This window comes from Cebus imitator, unplaced genomic scaffold (assembly GCF_001604975.1).
Source record: "Cebus imitator isolate Cc_AM_T3 unplaced genomic scaffold, Cebus_imitator-1.0 Scaffold53, whole genome shotgun sequence".
NCBI classification, from domain to species: Eukaryota; Metazoa; Chordata; class Mammalia; order Primates; family Cebidae; genus Cebus; species Cebus imitator.
This window is the reverse complement of record NW_016107368.1, coordinates 6,152,619-6,171,994: the sequence shown is the minus strand read 5'-3', so window position 1 is coordinate 6,171,994 and position 19,376 is coordinate 6,152,619. Positions and strand designations below refer to the sequence as shown.

At 39.6% G+C, this 19,376-nt stretch overlaps 1 protein-coding gene across 4 annotated transcripts in view; it reads right to left on the bottom strand.

Annotated features, from left to right (window-relative positions):
- Window positions 1–11,591: 11,591 nt before the first annotated feature.
- The window catches only part of AUH (AU RNA binding methylglutaconyl-CoA hydratase), a 142,814-nt gene continuing 135,029 nt past the window's right edge, over window positions 11,592–19,376 (bottom strand). For 3 of the 4 annotated variants that reach the window (XM_017528437.2, XM_037738443.1, XM_037738444.1), the window contains 4 exons: window positions 18,650–18,837; window positions 15,069–15,119; window positions 13,849–13,896; window positions 11,592–12,215 (listed from right to left, as the gene is read on the bottom strand). In XM_017528437.2, coding sequence (XP_017383926.1) covers window positions 12,138–12,215; window positions 13,849–13,896; window positions 15,069–15,119; window positions 18,650–18,837 — 365 coding nt within the window. In that variant the 3' untranslated portion in view covers window positions 11,592–12,137. The remainder of the gene's footprint in view (window positions 12,216–13,848; window positions 13,897–15,068; window positions 15,120–18,649; window positions 18,838–19,376) is intronic. The other variant, XM_017528439.2, reaches the window with a different exon arrangement.

Genomic DNA, 19,376 nt, shown 5'->3' with positions numbered 1-19,376 from the left:
AGGAATTAAAATGGTAGTTGAGTACATGGGAAAATATCCATTAAGCACAAAGAAGGTAGTAATGGAGAAAGAGAGAAACAAAAAGACATGGCATGTGGAAAACAAATAGCAAAATGGCAAATATAAACCCTACCTCATCAGTAGTTATATTAAACGTAAACAGTTAAACACTACGATCAAAAGGCAGAATGACCCTTTACATTTAAAAACATGCCTCAACGTTATGCTGGCTACAGGAGATAGCTGTAGAATCAAAGACCCAAATAGGCTGGAAGTAAAAATATGGGAAAATATACTACGCAAAAAGTGACCAAAAGAGAGCTGAAGTGTCTATACTAATATTAGACAACATAGACTTTAAAATGATTACTAGAGAAAAAGCATATTTCATAATAAAAGGGTCAATCCATCAAGAAGACATAATAATTATAATCATATAGGCATCTAACAGCAAAGCCTCAAAATACCTGAAGCGAATACTAACAGAATTACAGGGGTAAATAATAAACTATTATGGTTAAATAATAAGTCAACAGTAATATGCCTCCTTCACTATCCCACTTTAAAAAATGGATAGAACAGCTAGACAGAAGATCAATGAGGAATAAAAGAATGAAACCACAAAACCAAGAAGACCTAACACACATCTATTGAACACTCCAACAGCAGCAGACTACGCATTCTTCCCAAGTGCACATGGAGCCTTCTCCAGGATGGACCATATGTTATGCCATAAAACAAGTCTCAATAAAATGGAAAAGACTGAAGTTTATACAAAGTATGTTTGCCAACTATAATGGAATGAAATCTGAAATCAGTGAAAAAGGAAATTTGGAAATTCACCAGTATGTGGATTAAAGAACACAACCCTAAAAAATGGGAGTCAAAGAAAAAAAATATCACAAGGGAAATTTAAAAATACTTTAAGATGAATGAAAACAAAACCACATGTGTCAAGTTCAGTAATTCACTAGTTAGACTCACAGGACTCAGTCATACTCATAGCTATTATTTATTATAGCAAAAGAATACAAAGTAAAAAGATCAAAGGAAAAAAATGCAGGGGTGGAGAGGGGGGAGACCTGTTGCAAGCTTCCAAGGGTCCTCTCCTAGTGGAGTCCCTAGGATATATTTAATTCTCCGGCAACAAATTATTAATATAACAGCACATGAAATTTGTGAAATGTTGCCAATATCTCATTAGAGACTGAAAGCCCAGAGTTTTTGCTGGGGGTTAGCCATGTAGGCATACTCCACCTGGCAAATACCCAAATTCCATCTTCCTAAAAAGAAAGCATGTGTTTAGTATAAGCCATATGGTTTGTACAGTTTAGATATAACTCTTCTCAGGTCTAGGAATGCTGATAAGCCCCCCAAAGACAGCCAAGAACCGACCCTGTGATAGCCATTCAGGGCTGCTACATTAACTCTTTTCTACATACAACATACCAAAACTTAGAAGATGCTGCTAAAGCAGTGCTTAGAGGGAAATGTATAGCTACAAATGTCTATATTAAAAGGAATAAAGATCTCAAATCAATAACTTAATGTCCCATGTTAAGAAATTAGAAAAATAAAAGCAAGCTGAACCTAAGGCAAGCAGAAGGAAGGATATAATAAAGTTTAGAATGAAAATAAATGAATTAGGGAATAAGAAAAACCATCAAGAAAAATCAGTGACATGAGAAGTTGGTTTTTTTGAGAAGATCAATAAAATTGATAAACCTAGCTAGACTGACCAAGAAAAAAAAGATAGAATACTGAAACATTAAAACCAGGAATGAAAAGTGGGGGTTGGGTATGGTGGGGTGGGGGGGAATTATTATTGACCTTATAGAAATAAAAAAGATTATAAAGGAATACTACAAATAAGTATATGTGAGCAAATTAGATAACCTAGATGAAACAGAAAAGTTCTTAAAAAGGTACAAACTAGTCAAAGTTTTTCAAAAAGAAATAAAACTATAGAGCTGTAACAAATAAAGAGACTGAGCTGGCAATCAAAGTGCTTCCAATAAAGAAAAGATCTGATCCACATGATTTCACTGGTGAATTCTATCAATTGTTTAAAACAGAGTTAGCACAATCCTATACAAACTCTTCTAAAAATAGAGAAAAAAACACTTTCTAAATCATTCTGTGAGGTCAGTATTACCCAGAGACCCAACCCGTGAAAGGCATCACTAGGAAACTGCAGACTAATATTTCTTATGAAGATAGACACAAAAATTCTGAACCAAATTCTGAACCAAGCCACATCCAGCAACATAAGAAAGGAGTGTACACCATGACCAGGGGATTTATCTAAGAAATGCAAGTCAGTGCAATATCTGGAAATTAATCAATGTGATAACAATATCAATGGAAGACAAAACCACCACAACATGGTCATTTCAATAGATGCAGATAAGGCATTTTTACAAAATCCAACACCCATTCTTGATTAGAAAAAAAAAAAAACTCAACAAAGTACAAAAATAAAGGAATTTTCTCAACCTGATGAAGGGCCTCTATTAAAAAAATCCACCACTCACATCATAAGTAATAGTGAAAGACTTAAGGTCAGGAATAAGACAAGATGTCTGCTCTTGCCACTCCTATTCAACATTACACTGGAGGTTTTAGCCAGGGAAATAACACAAGAAAAAAATATAAAAGGCATCCAGATTGGAAAGAAAGAAATAAAACTATCTCTTTGCAAATGACAGGATCCTATAGAAACTCCTATGGAACCACCCCCACCAAAAAAAAATAGAACTAATAAATTAGTTCAGAGCAAATAACTCTACTTCTGCCAGATATCAAGATATACAAATCTAATGTAATTCTATGAATTAGCAATGAACAATCAAATAATGAAATCAAGGGAACAATCCCATTTACAATAGCATCAACAAGAATAAAATACTCTGGCTGGGCACAGTGGCGCATGCCTCTAATCCCAGCACTTTGGGAGGTCACTTGAGGCCAGGAATTCAAGACCAGTCTGACCAACATGGTGAAGCCCCATCTCTACTAAAAATACAAAAATTAGCTGGGTGTCGTAGCATGTGCCTGTAGTCCCAGTTGCTTGGGAGGCTGAGGCAGGAGAATTTCTTGAACCTGGGAGGCAGAGGTTACAGTGAACAGAAATCGTGCCTCTGTACTTCAGCCTGGGTGACAGAGAGAGACTTTATCTCAAAAAAAATAATAATAAATTAAAAGGTGTTATTTCCATTAGAAAGAAAAGACAATTGAGTACTTAAAAAAAAAAAAGAAAAAAAAATTCAGGAATAAATTTAACAAAAGAAGTTGAAGACATACACAGGCAACTACAAAACAGAGATGAAAGAAATTAAATAGAAAAAAATCTTACGTTCATAGATTAGAAGATAATATTTTTGAGGATACATCTGTCCGCACATTGATCTACAGATTTAACACAATGCCTTTCAAAATCCTAGATGCCTTTTTGGAGGTATAAATTGACAAGTGAATCCTATAATTCATATGAAAATGCAAGGGAACCAGAATAGCCAAAATACTCTTGAAAAAGTTGACAGACTCTTACTTTCTAACTTCAAAACTTACTGCAAAGCTCTGGTAATCAAGATAGTGTGGTACTGGATTGGACAGACAGAAGATCAATGGAGTAAAATTGAGAGTTTGGAAATAAACCCTTAAATTTATAATTAACTTTTTTCTGATAAAGGTACCAAGACAACAAATGGGGAAAAACAGTCTTTTCAACAAATGGTGCTGGAATAGCTCAATAGCAATGTGCAGAAGAGTAAAGCTGGATACTTTCCTCGCCTCCACATACAAAAATTAATCTGAAATTTATCAAAAACCTAAATGTAAAAGTTAAAATAGAAAACTCTTTGATGAAAACATAACTTTTTATCACCTTGGATCAGGCAGTGGTTTCTTAGGTTTGACACCAAAAGTACAAGCAACAAAGGAAACAATAAACTGGACTCCACCAGAATTAAAAACTTTTATAAGAATACCAACAAGAACATGAAGAGACAACCTACAGAGTAGAAAAGATATGTAAATCATATATCTGTTAAGGGGCTTGTACACAGTATACATAAAGAACATTTACAACTCAATGTCTGTCTATTTTGCTCAATTAAAATGGGCAAAATAGACATATCTCTAAAAACTATACAAATGGCCAACAAGCATATGAACATCATTAGGGAATAGTTCAAAATCATTAGGGAACTGCAAATCAAAACCAGAGTCACGATAAGATGCCAATTCACACTCGCTAGAATGGCTATAATCGAAAAGATCAATAACAAGTGTTGATGAAGATGTGGAGAAATTAGAACCCTCATTCATTGCCAGTGAGATTAGAAAATGATACAGCTGGTTAGTTTTGTAGTTTCTCAAAAAGTTAAACATAAATTTGTCTTATGATCCAGTAATTCAATTTGTAGATATGACACCAAGAGAAATAACATATACCCACACAAATACTTGTACACACATGTTCATAACAGCATTATTTGTAATAGCCAAGGTGGAAACAAGTGTTCATTAACTGATGAGGAGATAACAGAATGTGACGTATACATACAGAGAAATATTTTCAGTGATAAAAAGGAAAGAAGTAGAGACATGCTACACTGTGGATAGATCTTGAAAATTTTTATGCTAAATGAAAAAAAACCAGACATAAAAGGCTACATATTATATAATTCCATTCATATGAATGTCTAGAATAAGCAAATCTATAGAGACAGAACGTAGATTAGTGGTTGTCAGGGGCTGGGGGTGGGGGAGATGGGCAAGGGAATGACTGCTAATGAGTACTAGGCTTGTCTGGAGGCAATGAAAGTATTCTGAATTAGCTAGTGGTCATGGTTATACAACTCTGAGTATACTAAAAAAAAAACAAAACCCCACTGAATTGTACAATTTACATGGTGACTTTTATGGTATGTGAATTACATCTAGAAAAGTAAAATCACCAAGATGTCTCCTTCCTCAACACTGATTCTAGAGTTCCAAACCCAGAATCCTGAAGGGAGATTATGGAATGGAGCTGAAGAACGCAATACCTCTTTCAGGTGCCAGCAGTTTTGGGAATCCCTGCTCTTAGGTCTAAGGAAAAGACAAGATGAGGTCCCACTCACAGACGTGGCCCCCACTCCACCTCTGATGCAGGTGACAGAGCAAGAGAGGTGGGGCTGGACCAGAGCCGAGACCTGCTTTCTCTGGTACCATAACCCCTATGCTGCTCATCATGTTTACATTCACAGACTAGTTTATCCCCAGCGGAAACTCAATACAATTTCAAATGTTAGGTATGTCAAGTTCTTCAGACAGTCAGCATATATCTTCATATCTACACATGTAAGCATTTTTAATACACATGAAACACATGTGGGTGTACATAAACTGCAAGTCCAGGGAACTAAAGCAAGCTCAGAGAGCTTGGAGTTTTGAGGTTACCAAGCCATTCCGAGCCTGGACTAATGAGATCACCCCATAATTGAACTCAGAAGTACCAGTGTGAGGGATGGTCTGGAATAAACACCCTGTCAGTCCTCTCAGAAGAGCGGTTTAGCAATCTTGACCCATACCACACCTTCCCACAAAGACCAGAGGAAAAGAAAGGAACTTACCAATGTCATTTGCCTGCCAGTACTGGTCTAACACCAGCAAGCATATGACAGAGCCACCCGTAGGTATTAAGAGCAAATATTTGAATCACATCTTCCAATAATTAGAGTCTTTTCCACCAAGTTGGATGTGAGCTGTCATTTCCTGTCTCTGTGGCATGTGACACATTCCTTGCGCTTATATTTTTAAAGAACTCAAATCACAGTCACTCTTACACAAGTTCTAGGCAACATAAAAAGCATGTTTCAGAAAAATGATAATAGACAACTCAAAAGAAACGTTACTCAGTGCCGCTGAGGCTAGCAGGAGTTTGAACTTCTCTGAGCCAAATAGTTCTTCACTTTCCGTAAAGTGCACAAAGGTTTCATTCAACACAGTTTGGAGGCTGAAAGTGAAAGTGACTCTATTTTTGGAAAGGTCAAGAGAGCGCCCTTGCCAATTTTCAAATTTCTCAAACCTTTCCCTGAGGACATCACCACCAAAGCTACGTCGTCCCCGAGCTGCAACTTGATGATGTGGGAATTTTACTGTTTCTCTCGGAAGGTTCAGGTACACACTGTGCAGGGGGTTCATGGTGGACTTTGTTCAGACAGCATTTTACGCGTCAGTCTGTTTAAATGCTTTAGGGGACCAAAACATTTAAAGATATCTTGGCAGCAAAATGGGGGAATGAACTGAAGCCTAGGTAGGAAGCCTGGCCCACTCTTGGGCTGACCACAGCCCACTGCAGGGCTGGATTCCTCCACTGTCTCCTGAGGTGGGGAGGCAGGTGGCTTCCCCATGAAAACCAACTCGATGATGAGAAAATGGGCTGCTTTGCTCAGGGCAATCTTCCCACCCTGGCCCCCCAAATTGGTACCATAAACATGGCACTAAAGCATGATAATGATTTCTTAAAATGTTAGAGGAACTAAAACTACTTAAACTGTAGATTACCGCAAGAGCCAACACAGTTAACCAGGCGCATCTTAGGCAGATGCCTGTTTTCTCTGTCTCTCAAGGCCCTGCTCACTAGCGACCAATATTTGTCAAGAGAACCATCTTTCTCATCTGCCAAGTCGGCGCCAGTGTTAGAGGCCTGCCGTCGGCTCTCGCTTCACAAAGGCTAAGTTGGAAGAGCTGTCCTCTGGTGCCTCTTAACTCCCCACAGCCACAGCACTGCCTATGCCTGCCCACTTTCTGCTCTAACACTCCAGAGGCAGGGGGGCAGCTTTTGGACCTAGGAGGGTGTAGGTAGCTTCCTCGCATACACTTTAGGCCACATCTCTTGTCTCTGGACAAGCGCAGAGCAATGAGCAGAAGTGGGGAGGTGGGGAGCCCTGCATGGCTTCCTCTTGCCCGGGAAGCATCTGAAGACCTGTTTCAAACTGCAGTTCTACTGGAGCCAGCTACCATGTTTCCCTAGACTTCTTTTTCCTGAGTGAACAGCCCAGGTTCTTGTACACGCCCCCAAACCAGCCATGGTTGTGAGACCCACCTCCCATCCCAACTCATCTCCTCTGAAATATGAAACAAATAAAACACGACCACCACACAAAGCACTTTTATACAGATCACATCCAATGTGACTGGGTCTGCGTAACCATCAGGAACAACTACTGGATTCTTTTACAAACGAGGAAATGGGCTCAGGGGGATGAGGCGCTTTGTTCGTGGTCTCATTGCTGGCTTCAGTGGAGCTGAAAGTTGGTCAAAGGGCTCCCACGTGCTTCACAGGAAACTACAGAGTCAACCTATGACCACCGGAAGTTGCAATGCTGAGTACTGAATACAACCCTATAGGTGAGTCTGACCAGAGCCAAATAGAGCGCCACACCTGTCACCCTTCTCTAAAGATGGCTGGGACACTCTTGACCCACAGGGAGCATATCTTGCCCCCTTTTTGACAAGCATTGCTATCAAACCGTGAGTCCTCACACTTATACTCCAGTAGCTGATTTGAGGGGGAACTGAGCTGTGAGGTCATACACCGATCACTAGCGTCCTGACAGATCCACGCATCATTCACTTCTACCAAGACTGGCTCCGTGCCCTTTGATGGTGTAGCCGTTAAACATTGGGACCCAGAACACACAATGGCCAGCACGAATCCTCCTTCCTCAGTTTCTTAAACTATAAATTAGCAAACCCACTTCATGAGGTTTTGCTTTTAGGTGTGAAAATGCACAGAAAGTCCCTGGTAGACGAGGTGCTGAGTGCATTAGCTCTAATTGTTACATTACTTGCCTGTGCCATCAGATCAGGTGATAAGCACACTTCTGGTATCTTTCCAAGTCATGAGAAAATTGTAGACCAAATCAGAGCAAAGGACACCACTCCCTCTAGGTTGACAAAAACACACCTATCAGCAGCCTTATGGTGTTTGGCTGCTTTCAAGCTCAACAGTGACAAAAGGGCCAGTAGCCCTGGGTGTAATTCCTGACTCCGACATGCACCTGCCATAGGGCGGTGGCTAAGTGATCCCTCTATGGTTTATGAGTCTCTTCCTCTGTGCCACAGGAATAACCAAAGTGCCTATCTTTTCAGGGATGTAGTGTCTGTAAAGCACCTGGTAGGTATTAATGGCTTCATAAATGTTACTCATTATTACCATAATACCAGCTCTTATTCACTTATTTTAGAGGTTATTTTCAGTGATCTTGTCAAAATGTTTTTCCTTTAATCAAAACACCACACAGTAGTGTGTTTCTGTATCAGGTCTTTAAAAAGGAACTTACATGTTTGTTCCTAGGAGCTCACTTTGGGGCCCTAGGGAACTGTCAGCTCCTGGAGGAGGGGCTGTCTCCACGTCTTGCCACACTGGCGCATCTCCAGGGCTGCTCCCGAGCCACGCAGGGTACATGTCTTGGTCTGTCCTTGACATCCTTTATTTTCCCCACCAGGTCTCCAGTTCGCTCATGCTGCCCTGAGAATTATTTTGGAAAACAAACAGTGCACACCAAGTTGCTTATTAGGTGCTATCCCTCTAAGGAGTGGCTGAATTTTTGGAGGTCCCAAAGAAGACTGTGAAAATTCAAGGGCCAGCATTTGAAACAGAGGTATTTTTTGGAGCCTGAGACACCAATATATTTGAACAGAGGATCTGACCTCCTTCCGCCTCCCAAAATACCCCAAATCACAATCTGTATCCTGCTTCACATACGTAGAAAAGTACTTCCTACATTGTATTACCAGAATATTTTTTTTCCATCTTCAGTATTTCCAGCTGATGTGTTACCAGAATATTAACTACTAACTTTAAAATGTTTTTTTGTGAAACATGTGTACAGTTATTAATATACTATGAGAAAATAACTTCTATTGCTATTCTGATAAAGTTCAATACATACTGACTTATGTATTAGTTAATATTTTACTAGATCAGTAGACAAATAATGGCATGATATACTATTTCTGAATATCTGTGTGCCAGGATCTTTGAGAGCCCAAATAAGAGCAAATGTGGGGCATATTACCAGAGGTAGAAGTTCAGGTCAAGTGAGGAAAAGGGCCAATGGCTGGCCGGTGACCCATCATGTGCAAGTATGCACTTTTTCTAAGTGCTGATCCGCGAATCGACACTCTATTACTTTGGCCCATTCACAAAGCACTTAGAAAAGTGCTACCAGAAAAGTAGCACTTGGTGACAAACCAATTCTTGATTGCTATAACAACAAAAAGATGACTTGATTGACAAGAAAACTAGATCCATTATTACTGAGAACAAACCAAACCTGAAAAGATCCCTTAAGTTACAAAAATCAAGCTCAGAAAATCTCTTATTTTGGCCATTACTGCACGTTTTCTCTTGCCTCAGAACTTCAGGAATTTGAGATCTGTTTTCCTTTCCTTTCCTTTCACAGACAAGTTAGAAATTAACCAGCACTAACTTACTGCAGAACCAGTAGGCCTCGTGCTCTGAGATAACGGAAATTTTTTCTTTATTTTGCTTTCATCCTCTGAATTCTCTCTCTGCTGGATCACTCATCCTCCTTTTCTGAGAGCCTTCTCTAACCTAGTGTGAATACATGGATATGTCTGTTGCATTTCCAGCTGTGTGCACCAACAGGCGGTGTACCGGAGAGAGGAACAGCCCATGCACGGGGCCCTCCCCAGCCAGCACGGCCCCGCCCAGAGTCCCCTGAGCTTGACCTGGGGGAGGATCAGGACTACTTAGCAGAAGACCAATACTGAAAGGAAAAATCAAGAGAAAGGCAAACATTTATTCAGAGAATTGGACACTTTTCTCTGCTATAATACATGAAGTCTGCAATATCTTAAGTCACTACAGGACTTTGCTTTCAGATATATTCCAGTGACTTCATCAGAAATTGTTAGGAACTTAGACGGTGCTCGATCAGTGACAGTAGACTATGAATCCAAGTACAGAGAAATGAATCGTACAGCACACTCTTAATAATTTTTTCCTAATAATTATTTCCTGCTCAGTTGAACAGAAAGTGGTATTTAGCATGTCACAGAGAGTATAAACTCTGAAACCTTTAAAGGTCTATGAAAACAGCAGCAGCATTTTAGGTGCAAATTATCATGCACAAAATGAATAGTTCAGCAAGTATATCAGTAAACAAGTATGCATGCCCCCCCGATACCACCACCAGAGAGAGCCATTATGTGAATTTTAATAAGCTCCCTCTATGATGATCAGTGAGCAGTCATTATAAATCTGCAGAGCTGGACAGGCACGGTGGCTCACGCCTGTAATTCCAACACTTTGGGAGGCCAAGGTGGGTGGATCACCTGAAGTCGGAAATTTGAGACCAGCCTGGCCAACGTGGTGAAACCTCATCTCTACTAAAAATACAAAAATTAGCTGGGCATGGTGGCATACCCCTGTAATCCCAGCTACCTGGAAGGCTGAGGCAGGTGAATCGCTTGAACCTGGGAGGTGGAGATTGCGGTGAGCCGAGACTGCGCCACTGCACTCCAGCCTAGGCAAAACTCCGTCTCAAAAAAAGAAAAAATCTGCAGAGCTTCGGCACCTAAGGTGATAAGGAAAAACAGTGCTCACCTTAGCGTCCAATCATTAGTGAAGACACTGCCTACCTTTGTCAGGACAGACATCAGCAGATGGCCAGTCTACATTTGCCTCTTATAGGAATTTTAGAATTAAGGTTTTTAAATTCCCAAGTTAAAAAATACGTTTCAGGACTTAAAAAATAAAAAGTCTACATGCTTTCAAACAGCAATGAAGTCGCCACAATAAGGATGAAAATTCACAGTGCAATAGGTGTTCATCTCGTACATGGAAATGTGAAAGGACACCTTAGGGACACAGCGGGCTGCACCACGGTGAAGCTTGCTGCAGAGTTCAGAGGGCAAGGGGCACTCCCAGGAAGGCAGTGTGGATTAATAAAATGAATGAAGTAGCACTATCTCAAATTATTTAACGGCATCAGACTGTTCTCCTTCCTTTTTCCACAGTGAATTCTACCGTTCCGATGTCCCACACACCTCCTACCTATGCCTGATCCCCAGGTGTGGCTACTCAGCCATGCACCCCGGAGGCCCTCCCTTTATAGCTTCTTGGCCTGGCCTGGGTAGGAATGCCTGATGTGTTTGTTAGAGAGGAAAAAAAGGTTCTTATGCTTACCTCTTTCCCTTACAGAAATTGGATGCAAACAGCTGAGGGTAAGGAAGCAGAGAATAGTCTCCACTTTAATCCACGACCCCGTCATTTCCATGCTCCAATCCTGGCTGCCCATTTTCTTCCCTCCCTTGTGTACAAACATGGCCTTTCCTAGGCCAGGTGGCCAGGCAGCCAGGCCACTTGCTGGGAGGAGGTCCTGGAAGTCCCACTGCACCAGGACTCCCGTCCGTTTCAGTTCTTTGGCTCCAGTCTTTGGATTTCTTCACCTTTGATACTAAATGACAGGACTGACTATGTGAAGAGGTTGCCTGACAGAAGCAGCGAGGAAGGGTTGTTTCTTTTAAAATCCAGCATGCAAATATATAATCGATTCAAAAAGAATGGGATTAGAGAAAAATTCCCACATTTTCTTTTCACTAGTTTTATTTATATTAAGTAGTTTTCACTCAGAATATCAATTCATTTTTTAGGTTTAGATGTATGTATATGTATCTGTTCATATGCATCAATCACTTAGAAACTTTATTTGGTATAACTTCCCATTTTTGGTATATAGAAATAATTTTATTTTCTTAATGCAGCACAGTAGACATATAATCAATATTACTTCCTAGTGTGCAATATATAAATTATTCACATTAAAAAATTAGGAACAGAAAGCCTCTTATGCAGGAAATATTTAAAAATGTATATCTAACTTTGCTTGTTTTCTGACAATATACACTACTAGCTTTATAAATCTGAATGCATATGACATTTACATATTTGAATGAAGTACACAGATGGGTCCATTCCAGATGCTAATTACACTATATGAATAATTTGCTCTTCACTTTGGTCATTGAGATTCCACGTGCTCAGGCATATAGTGGATCTGAAAGACACTTCCAGAAGTACATTTATTACATTGGCATCTTAAGAATTTCTGTTCCTTCTATTCTCCTTTATAGCGAGGGGGCCTTTTCTCTTTAAAAGCAAGAAGACCTTCAAGTCTGTCTTTCGTTGGAATGGTCTAAGAAAAACAAAACATTAAATATATAAAAAATGTTCAAACAACTGTAAAAGTTTATCAAGCACTATCTGAGAAAACTACCTAGAACCACATTCCAAAATTTTGAAATCTATCAGTCACTTGAACAATTCTAATTATGTATCCAAACTCATAATTCTTATTCCAAGTGGTCCTCTACCCCATTTTGCTCTTCTTTTTGCAGTTTCCTAATAAGGTAGAAGGTTATCATTGATTTATCTCTTTTCTAATATATATATATATATATCCAATGCTATTTCTATCACACAGCTTTCAATATGTCCCACAAACTTTGAGAAGCTTTATTTTCACTTTAATTCAAAATATTTTATAATTCCTCAATACATCTTTGACATATAACATTATTTAGAAGGGTGTTGCTTAATTGCTCAATATTTTGGGCTTTTTCAGCTACCTTTCTTTTATTGATTTCCAGTTTAATTCTATTGTGGTCTGCAGAATACCCTGTATGATTTCTGGTTTTTGCATTTAGTAAGTTGTAATTTATGGCCAAATGTGCTTTTAAAATTTTTCTTTGGGCTCTGAGGCTGTCCATTTCTAAGATGTTTGTAATTCACTTTCCTCATGCACGTACTTATCAATGACAGGTGGTGGCTATCATATACACGATGGGCTCAGAGTCACACTCTAGATACTGCTCCTTTAAACGAGTGCTCATGCAGTTTCCAACTCTCAGGAATGGCAGAACAAAACTTTTTTTGCTATTTCAGATGCCCTAAAACAAAGCTCTATCTTTCAGAGAAAGACAAAAAAGGGAAAACATTTTTTTCCTCTCCAGGAAGACCTACTAATTTATATACAGTCCTCCCTCAGTAACTGCAGGGGATTGGTTACAGGACCTCCTGCAGATACCAAAATCAGTAGATCCTCAAGTGCCTTATATATTAATAAAATGGCATACTATCATATTACCTATGCATATCCTCCTGTATACTTCAAGTCATCTCTAGATTATTTATAATACCTAGTATAATGTAAATGCCAGGTACACAGCTGTTATACTGTATTGTTTAGGGAATAATGATAAGGAAAAAAGTCAGTACATGCTAAGTATAGATGAAACTATCCTTTTTTTTTTCCTGAATATTTTCAATTTACACTTGGTTGAATCCACAAACATAAAACTTACAGATGAAAAGGGCTGAGTAAAAAATAAAACTATAATTTCATTAGTGAACCTTCAGTGGGCAGGACAGAAGGCTCAGAACTCCAGGAAAAGCCAAGGAGAATCACCCCCCAGGTTGCATGGCAGGCACATGCTCATCACCACTCTCCTCGACCTCTCTACACTGGAATTGGGGGCCAGGTCCATACCCGCAAAAGCAAGCATAAGCCTAAGAGACAGCTACTACACACACAGGACTGACTCAGTTACTCTAAGAGTTTTCCAGATTATCCAGGCAAGAGACATGCCTGCAGAACAGAATCTATCAGAAGAGCTAGTAACAAACAGCAGAAACAATTTCAACCCATTTGTATGATTTTGGAATGGGCACAAGAGTAATCCTGCTCAGTGAAATTCATTTGAATTACACAGAAGGTAAATATAATTTGTAAGGGTCATTCTCATTGAATTTGTGATTGTATTACATACCTGAGCGTAACAAGCTTCTTCTATGGCTAACCCTGTTACTAAATCGACCTGAGAATAAAAACAATCCATTTTAGCAGAAGTAACTTTGTAAAATATGGTATATTCAATATAAATCCAAACTGAATAACCCTATCCCCAAAGCACAGAATCCTTTGATACAGTACAGCAGATCAGAGTGTGACCAACATGAGAGACACCGAACCAGGCTTCCTGGTTCATGCTGACTCCACCACCTGGAAGTTGAGTTACCTTGGGGAAGTTATTTAACTTCTCTGTGCTTCAAAGAAGCCTGTCTGAACAAGGGGCTAATTGTAATGCTCACCAAATAGGGGTACTGTGAAGATTAAATGAGTTAATCTAGGTGAGGCCTTTATATAGCACCACACACACACACACACATACACACACACACACCCCTACACACACACACACACACACACACACGTGCAATAAGGACCATATAAGGTATTTATTAGTGTTGTTACCATTATGTTAATATTTAAATAAGCCAATCAAATACTTTTGCAAATTTATGAAACCGTATTTACTGCTAACAAAGTCAATCTCTTTTTACTGCTACACAGCCCAGGAAGACCCAGTGGTTCCTTACTCTGCAAGAAGGAAGCACTTCTCTTTAAAATACCCACAATTTAACCAAAATATAACAACTACCATGAAAAATCAAATAAATGGGTATGTGCACCACCCCCTCCTCCCTGGCCTGGGGCCTCTACTCTTTTGCAGTCATCTCCCTGGGGTACCCCGAGGACACACAATGCATTTGCCTTGCATTATGTGTGCGTCCCTGCAGAGAGCACATTGAAGCTAAAGGTGGAGAGAGCTAGGAGTTCTCCTTGGAATGTTTTATATAATATAATACCGATGGTAAAAATACACGGAATGCCCTGTTCTTTTGGTTTTCTATGAACTACTAGACAATAAATCTGTTAACTCGATGGCAAAAACAATGAGCATATCATAAGCTTCAGGGCACTGGTAAAATTACTGAATTCTGTGATTATGATATTGAATTAGCAATAACTATAAGAATGAAATCAATGATGTAGCTGCAAGGAACTTCAGTAGCTTTCAGTAATAGTAGCATTTAAACAGCCATATTTTAGAACTTTAAAAAAAAATGTAGAAGTCTAAACATGATTCATTTAATTTAAATCTCCACTCTCCATTCCAAAAACAAACTCAAGCATTAAGGAACCTACCTCCATCCCTTGATTAATTGCTAATTTTGCCACTCTCACTGCAACAGGTCCCTAAAAATCAAATTAAAGAAGCAGACTTTATTGTTTATGCAAATTATGTTGTATATCTCAGTAAGATTCAGAAATTCCCACCACTGGATCCATGGCACAGCCAACAATGGCACAGTCAGACACTAGATGGAAAATTGCCATCAGCATATTATTTAGATTCCACAGTGTTCCGTTATGCTGCAAACTCCAGATCCTTAAAGGTCAGCAGGTAGTCCAGCTGTGAGCTTGCTCTTCTTCTGCAACACATCCTAGAAGTTAAGTAGAGGAAGGAAAAGGAGACAAAGTCTTTTGCCTCAACACATAAGAGGTTTTGACAGAAGCTCGGGCTGGGATGAGGCTGCTGCTATTGATTAAGGTAGGGCTCTGATATCATCTGTTTCAGACACTAGCTCTCTATCTTTCCTCTATTAGCTTGATAGCTAACAGCAATGATGGTAGATTAATCAAGAGTGTCCTCTAGGCAGTGTTCCCACAGCACAAATACATTTGAAGTCTACATAAGTCTTTCAGGATGTAGAAGAGTCACAGGGGAATGAACTGGGTATCTGCTTTGAGAAGGAAAACGTTACCTCTGTCTTGTAGAAGCCAAACTCTTACCAAGCTAGCCTACAGAAAAACCAGAATCCCTCAGAAGGAATTTTGTTATTTGATCACATTTTAAAGTCCTAAAATACCATTTATGGGTGATGAATGTGAATTCATCACAAGGTAGGCCCTAAACAACAGACACAGCAAAGTACTCTTGGATGTGACATGGATGAATGCATGAAAAGACATGTTTTCCTATCAAGGAGTTTCTATTATTAAATTTGACCTATCTAAATTTTCTTCCACATCATGTTGACAGGTCTTTTTCAAAGGCCACAATTTCCAAGGCTATAGTTGTTAGACAAGTATCTTATTGATAATTCTTCCCATTGTGATGTGCATGTGTGGCAGACACCAACATCATTTTTTCATGATCATCAGTCCATTTTATTAAACTGTGTGCTCCTCTAAGTTTTCAATTTTCATCGCCTACTGACGAAGAAAAGGTGGCTGTCAAATCCTAGACGCACACAAATCCCTATCCCTGTTGTTAAAATGCAGATGTGGACTCAGTGGGTCTGAGATGGGCCTGAGATTCTGCAAGTCTAATAAGCTGCCAGGAGATACCCACTGCTGGTCCACACACCACACTTTGGGAAGTAAGACTTAGAAAACCATGAGAAAAACAGGAAAATTCAAAATGCTATTAGAGATAGTATTTGATTTAATTTGTTTCCCCTTTAAAACATAAAACCAATGCCTTTTCTTCTTTACAAGCCTTTCTTCTCAGATAAATGGAAGTAATATATAATACAGATATCACCTAGAAATGCTAATTTTACAGAGGCTTTCAGTTACTTGGAAGACTAATCATTTGGCAACAAAGTAACAAACATAGAAAGATGATTCCACTCAAACTTCATTTGGTAACTTGCACATATAATTTTCCTGTCACATATTTTCTGAAGTAACTCAACATCTGCTTATACGCTTGTTTGACCTGGAGTAAAATTAATTTTAACAATCAACGTTCTCAGAGGAGTGTCCTTCAGATGAAAGGTGAGACCGGCACACTCACAGGGACTGTGATGACAGCTGGGTGACCACAGGATGGGATGCAGCTCGACATGCTGGTAGTGAAAGGAGGGGCGGGGGTGGAGGGAGGGGACGACAGTGCCCACGTTCTTGGGCAGGGCAGTGTGTGAACAGTGGTGGCATTTGCTGCATGGTGCTCACAGGAGCATCATGGGAGACAGAGCAAGTCAGGCCCTGAGGGATAATAAGCTGCCTATAGGGAGTTCTGAAGCAGAGGGCTGAACATCTGTGTCAAGAGGCCAGGAGCGGGTGCTGCAGATCATCAGAACTGGAATTCTGCCATAACCTTTCTTAAACATGCCCCTGTCTTTCAACTGAGATGTCTTGGTCATAAAGTTTTAAGCCAATGTAAATTATAACACCAATATTCAGTCAAATTACTACTCTCCTGATACTTGTACCATTAATCTCTCTTTAGGTAGAGATTTCTCTAATATTTGGCGAGAATAAGTTTGTAGTGAGTCTTTTCCTTTTAAGGCAAAAATATTTTTTTATTTGCTTTCTCTCCATCAATCCAACAAATACTTATTGAGCATCTACTGAGTGTACAGGTCTCCATTACCTTTTATGGGAATAAATTATATAACGGTCCTTCTCTTAAAGAGCTAACAGCTCCTAAGTTAATTAAGAAGGACCAGGAGCATCAACACCAGGCAGCGTGGTTTTAAAAACCGATTCAGCAGGTGCATACCAGCAGAGTGGGGCCTGGTTTGTCAGCAAAGGCTCCTGTGCTGAATGCCAAGAACACTTTCTGAAATTGAATGCAAAACTCTGAACAAATGTAAGCATTCAAGGATTTTTTGAAAGATAGATCTCATAGCATTCCCAAAAAGATCCACAGCCCACAAAAACGTTACGAATCCTATTTGAGTTAAGCAATCCTGAGTTAGAGAGAAAATTATTTTGACTCTAGAAATGGTTAAGGGGTTATAAAACTTCACAGTTCACTAGAAATAAAGAAACGTCACTACTGTTTACAAAGCAAAATAAGACTCTTTCACTTAATTTAAAGCCCTTTAATCTTGTGATTTCAGACCAAAGGCATATTTGAAAACTATTTGAACAAGTGACAAAAAGAATCACTTAAAACAGGACTGTCAGTGCATGGCCGCTGATAACACTCATGAGTCAGCCATACAAGACGTGTTCTAGATTTTGAAAGTATACTTGTGAGGAAGCACAAAGGAGTTAAAACAATGCCTATACCACCATGAGCACACATGCAGAAAGACTGAAGCACAAAGGAGTTAAAACGATGCCTATACCACCATGAGCACACATGCAGAAAGACTGAAGCACAAAGGAGTTAAAACGATGCCTATACCACCATGAGCACACATGCAGAAAGACTGAAGCACAAAGGAGTTAAAACGATGCCTATACCACCATGAGCACACATGCAGAAAGACAACAACTGCTGCTTTTCAAGCAGGCTTTTCACTTTTCAAGTGAAGCCACTGCAACGAAAGCCCACTCTGGCACAACAGACTACGGTCCCTTACTAGAAAACAGCATATTTCAAGGTATTTTGGTTTGGGGTGGCCCAGTGTGACAGCCAGCCTTATCACTCTTTCTCTCCATGGCTACGCGTTCCCTTAGAGTGCTCAGCTGGTGAGCAAATTAAAACACCTTGCTAGGAAGTTGTGTGCACGTGACAAGTGTTGTTCAAGGGCTATTTTATCAAAGTGTGGCTACGATAAGACCCGTGGAGCATCTTCAAAGCCTCACCTGAATTCCACAGGATTGTAACGTTTAGCTCGTGTAACAGTTCCAGTTTCACAGAGCCCATGCATCCCTTTACTTGGATGCAAGCCAGGGCTTCTTCGGTATGCAAGATGACTGCTGTTTTAGTCAAAGCGTTATAAAGTTTCCTAAAAGAAGAAAAAATAAACTCTAATGAGAAATACCTGAGGTAAAAACTCTCTCGCCAGGTCCAGGGCCTTTCTGTAGGCAGCGTCTCCCTCCTGGTTCTGTTCCAGAACATGGCTGATTAATCCCACTGCTTTGGCTTCCTGGCCATCGAGGACTCGCGCAGAGAATATGAGCTCCTTGGCCAGGGACATTCCAATGGCACGTGGCAATCGCTGTGTCCCCCCTGAAGGGTGAAGGAGAGAGAAAAGGCAATGATTTGATTATCTTTTAGTTCGAACACTTCAGTGTTTCATAGCTTCATTTATAAAAATAGATCAGGGCCAGAAATTTACATGTTAAAATGAGTAGCTGGAAAACTACTTCAGAACAGAATCTAATTTCTTAATTCACTTATAAAACTAATAACACCAAAAAAGGACTCGAGAGCCTTACATCCTTATTAAGTGATTTTGGCACTGCGTATAATCTGCAACCTCTTTGGCATACCCGTGGATTGAGTCCAATCCACGGTCATCACCGTGTCAGTAACCATAAGGTGAACAGCAGTGGACAGGCAGTACCAGCCAGTAAGTCCACTGACCAGAAAGGCAGAGTTTCATCAAGCTTGGCATTCTTCTTTCAGCTTAAATAAAACTTAAATTCTGAGACATTCAACTCATATTCTTTTAAAGAATCCTTTATGGTAAAAATTGTAAACACATTTTAATTTAAAAATAAAACCAGATAATTATTCATGAAAATAGGCTTTGCCCTGGTGGTAGT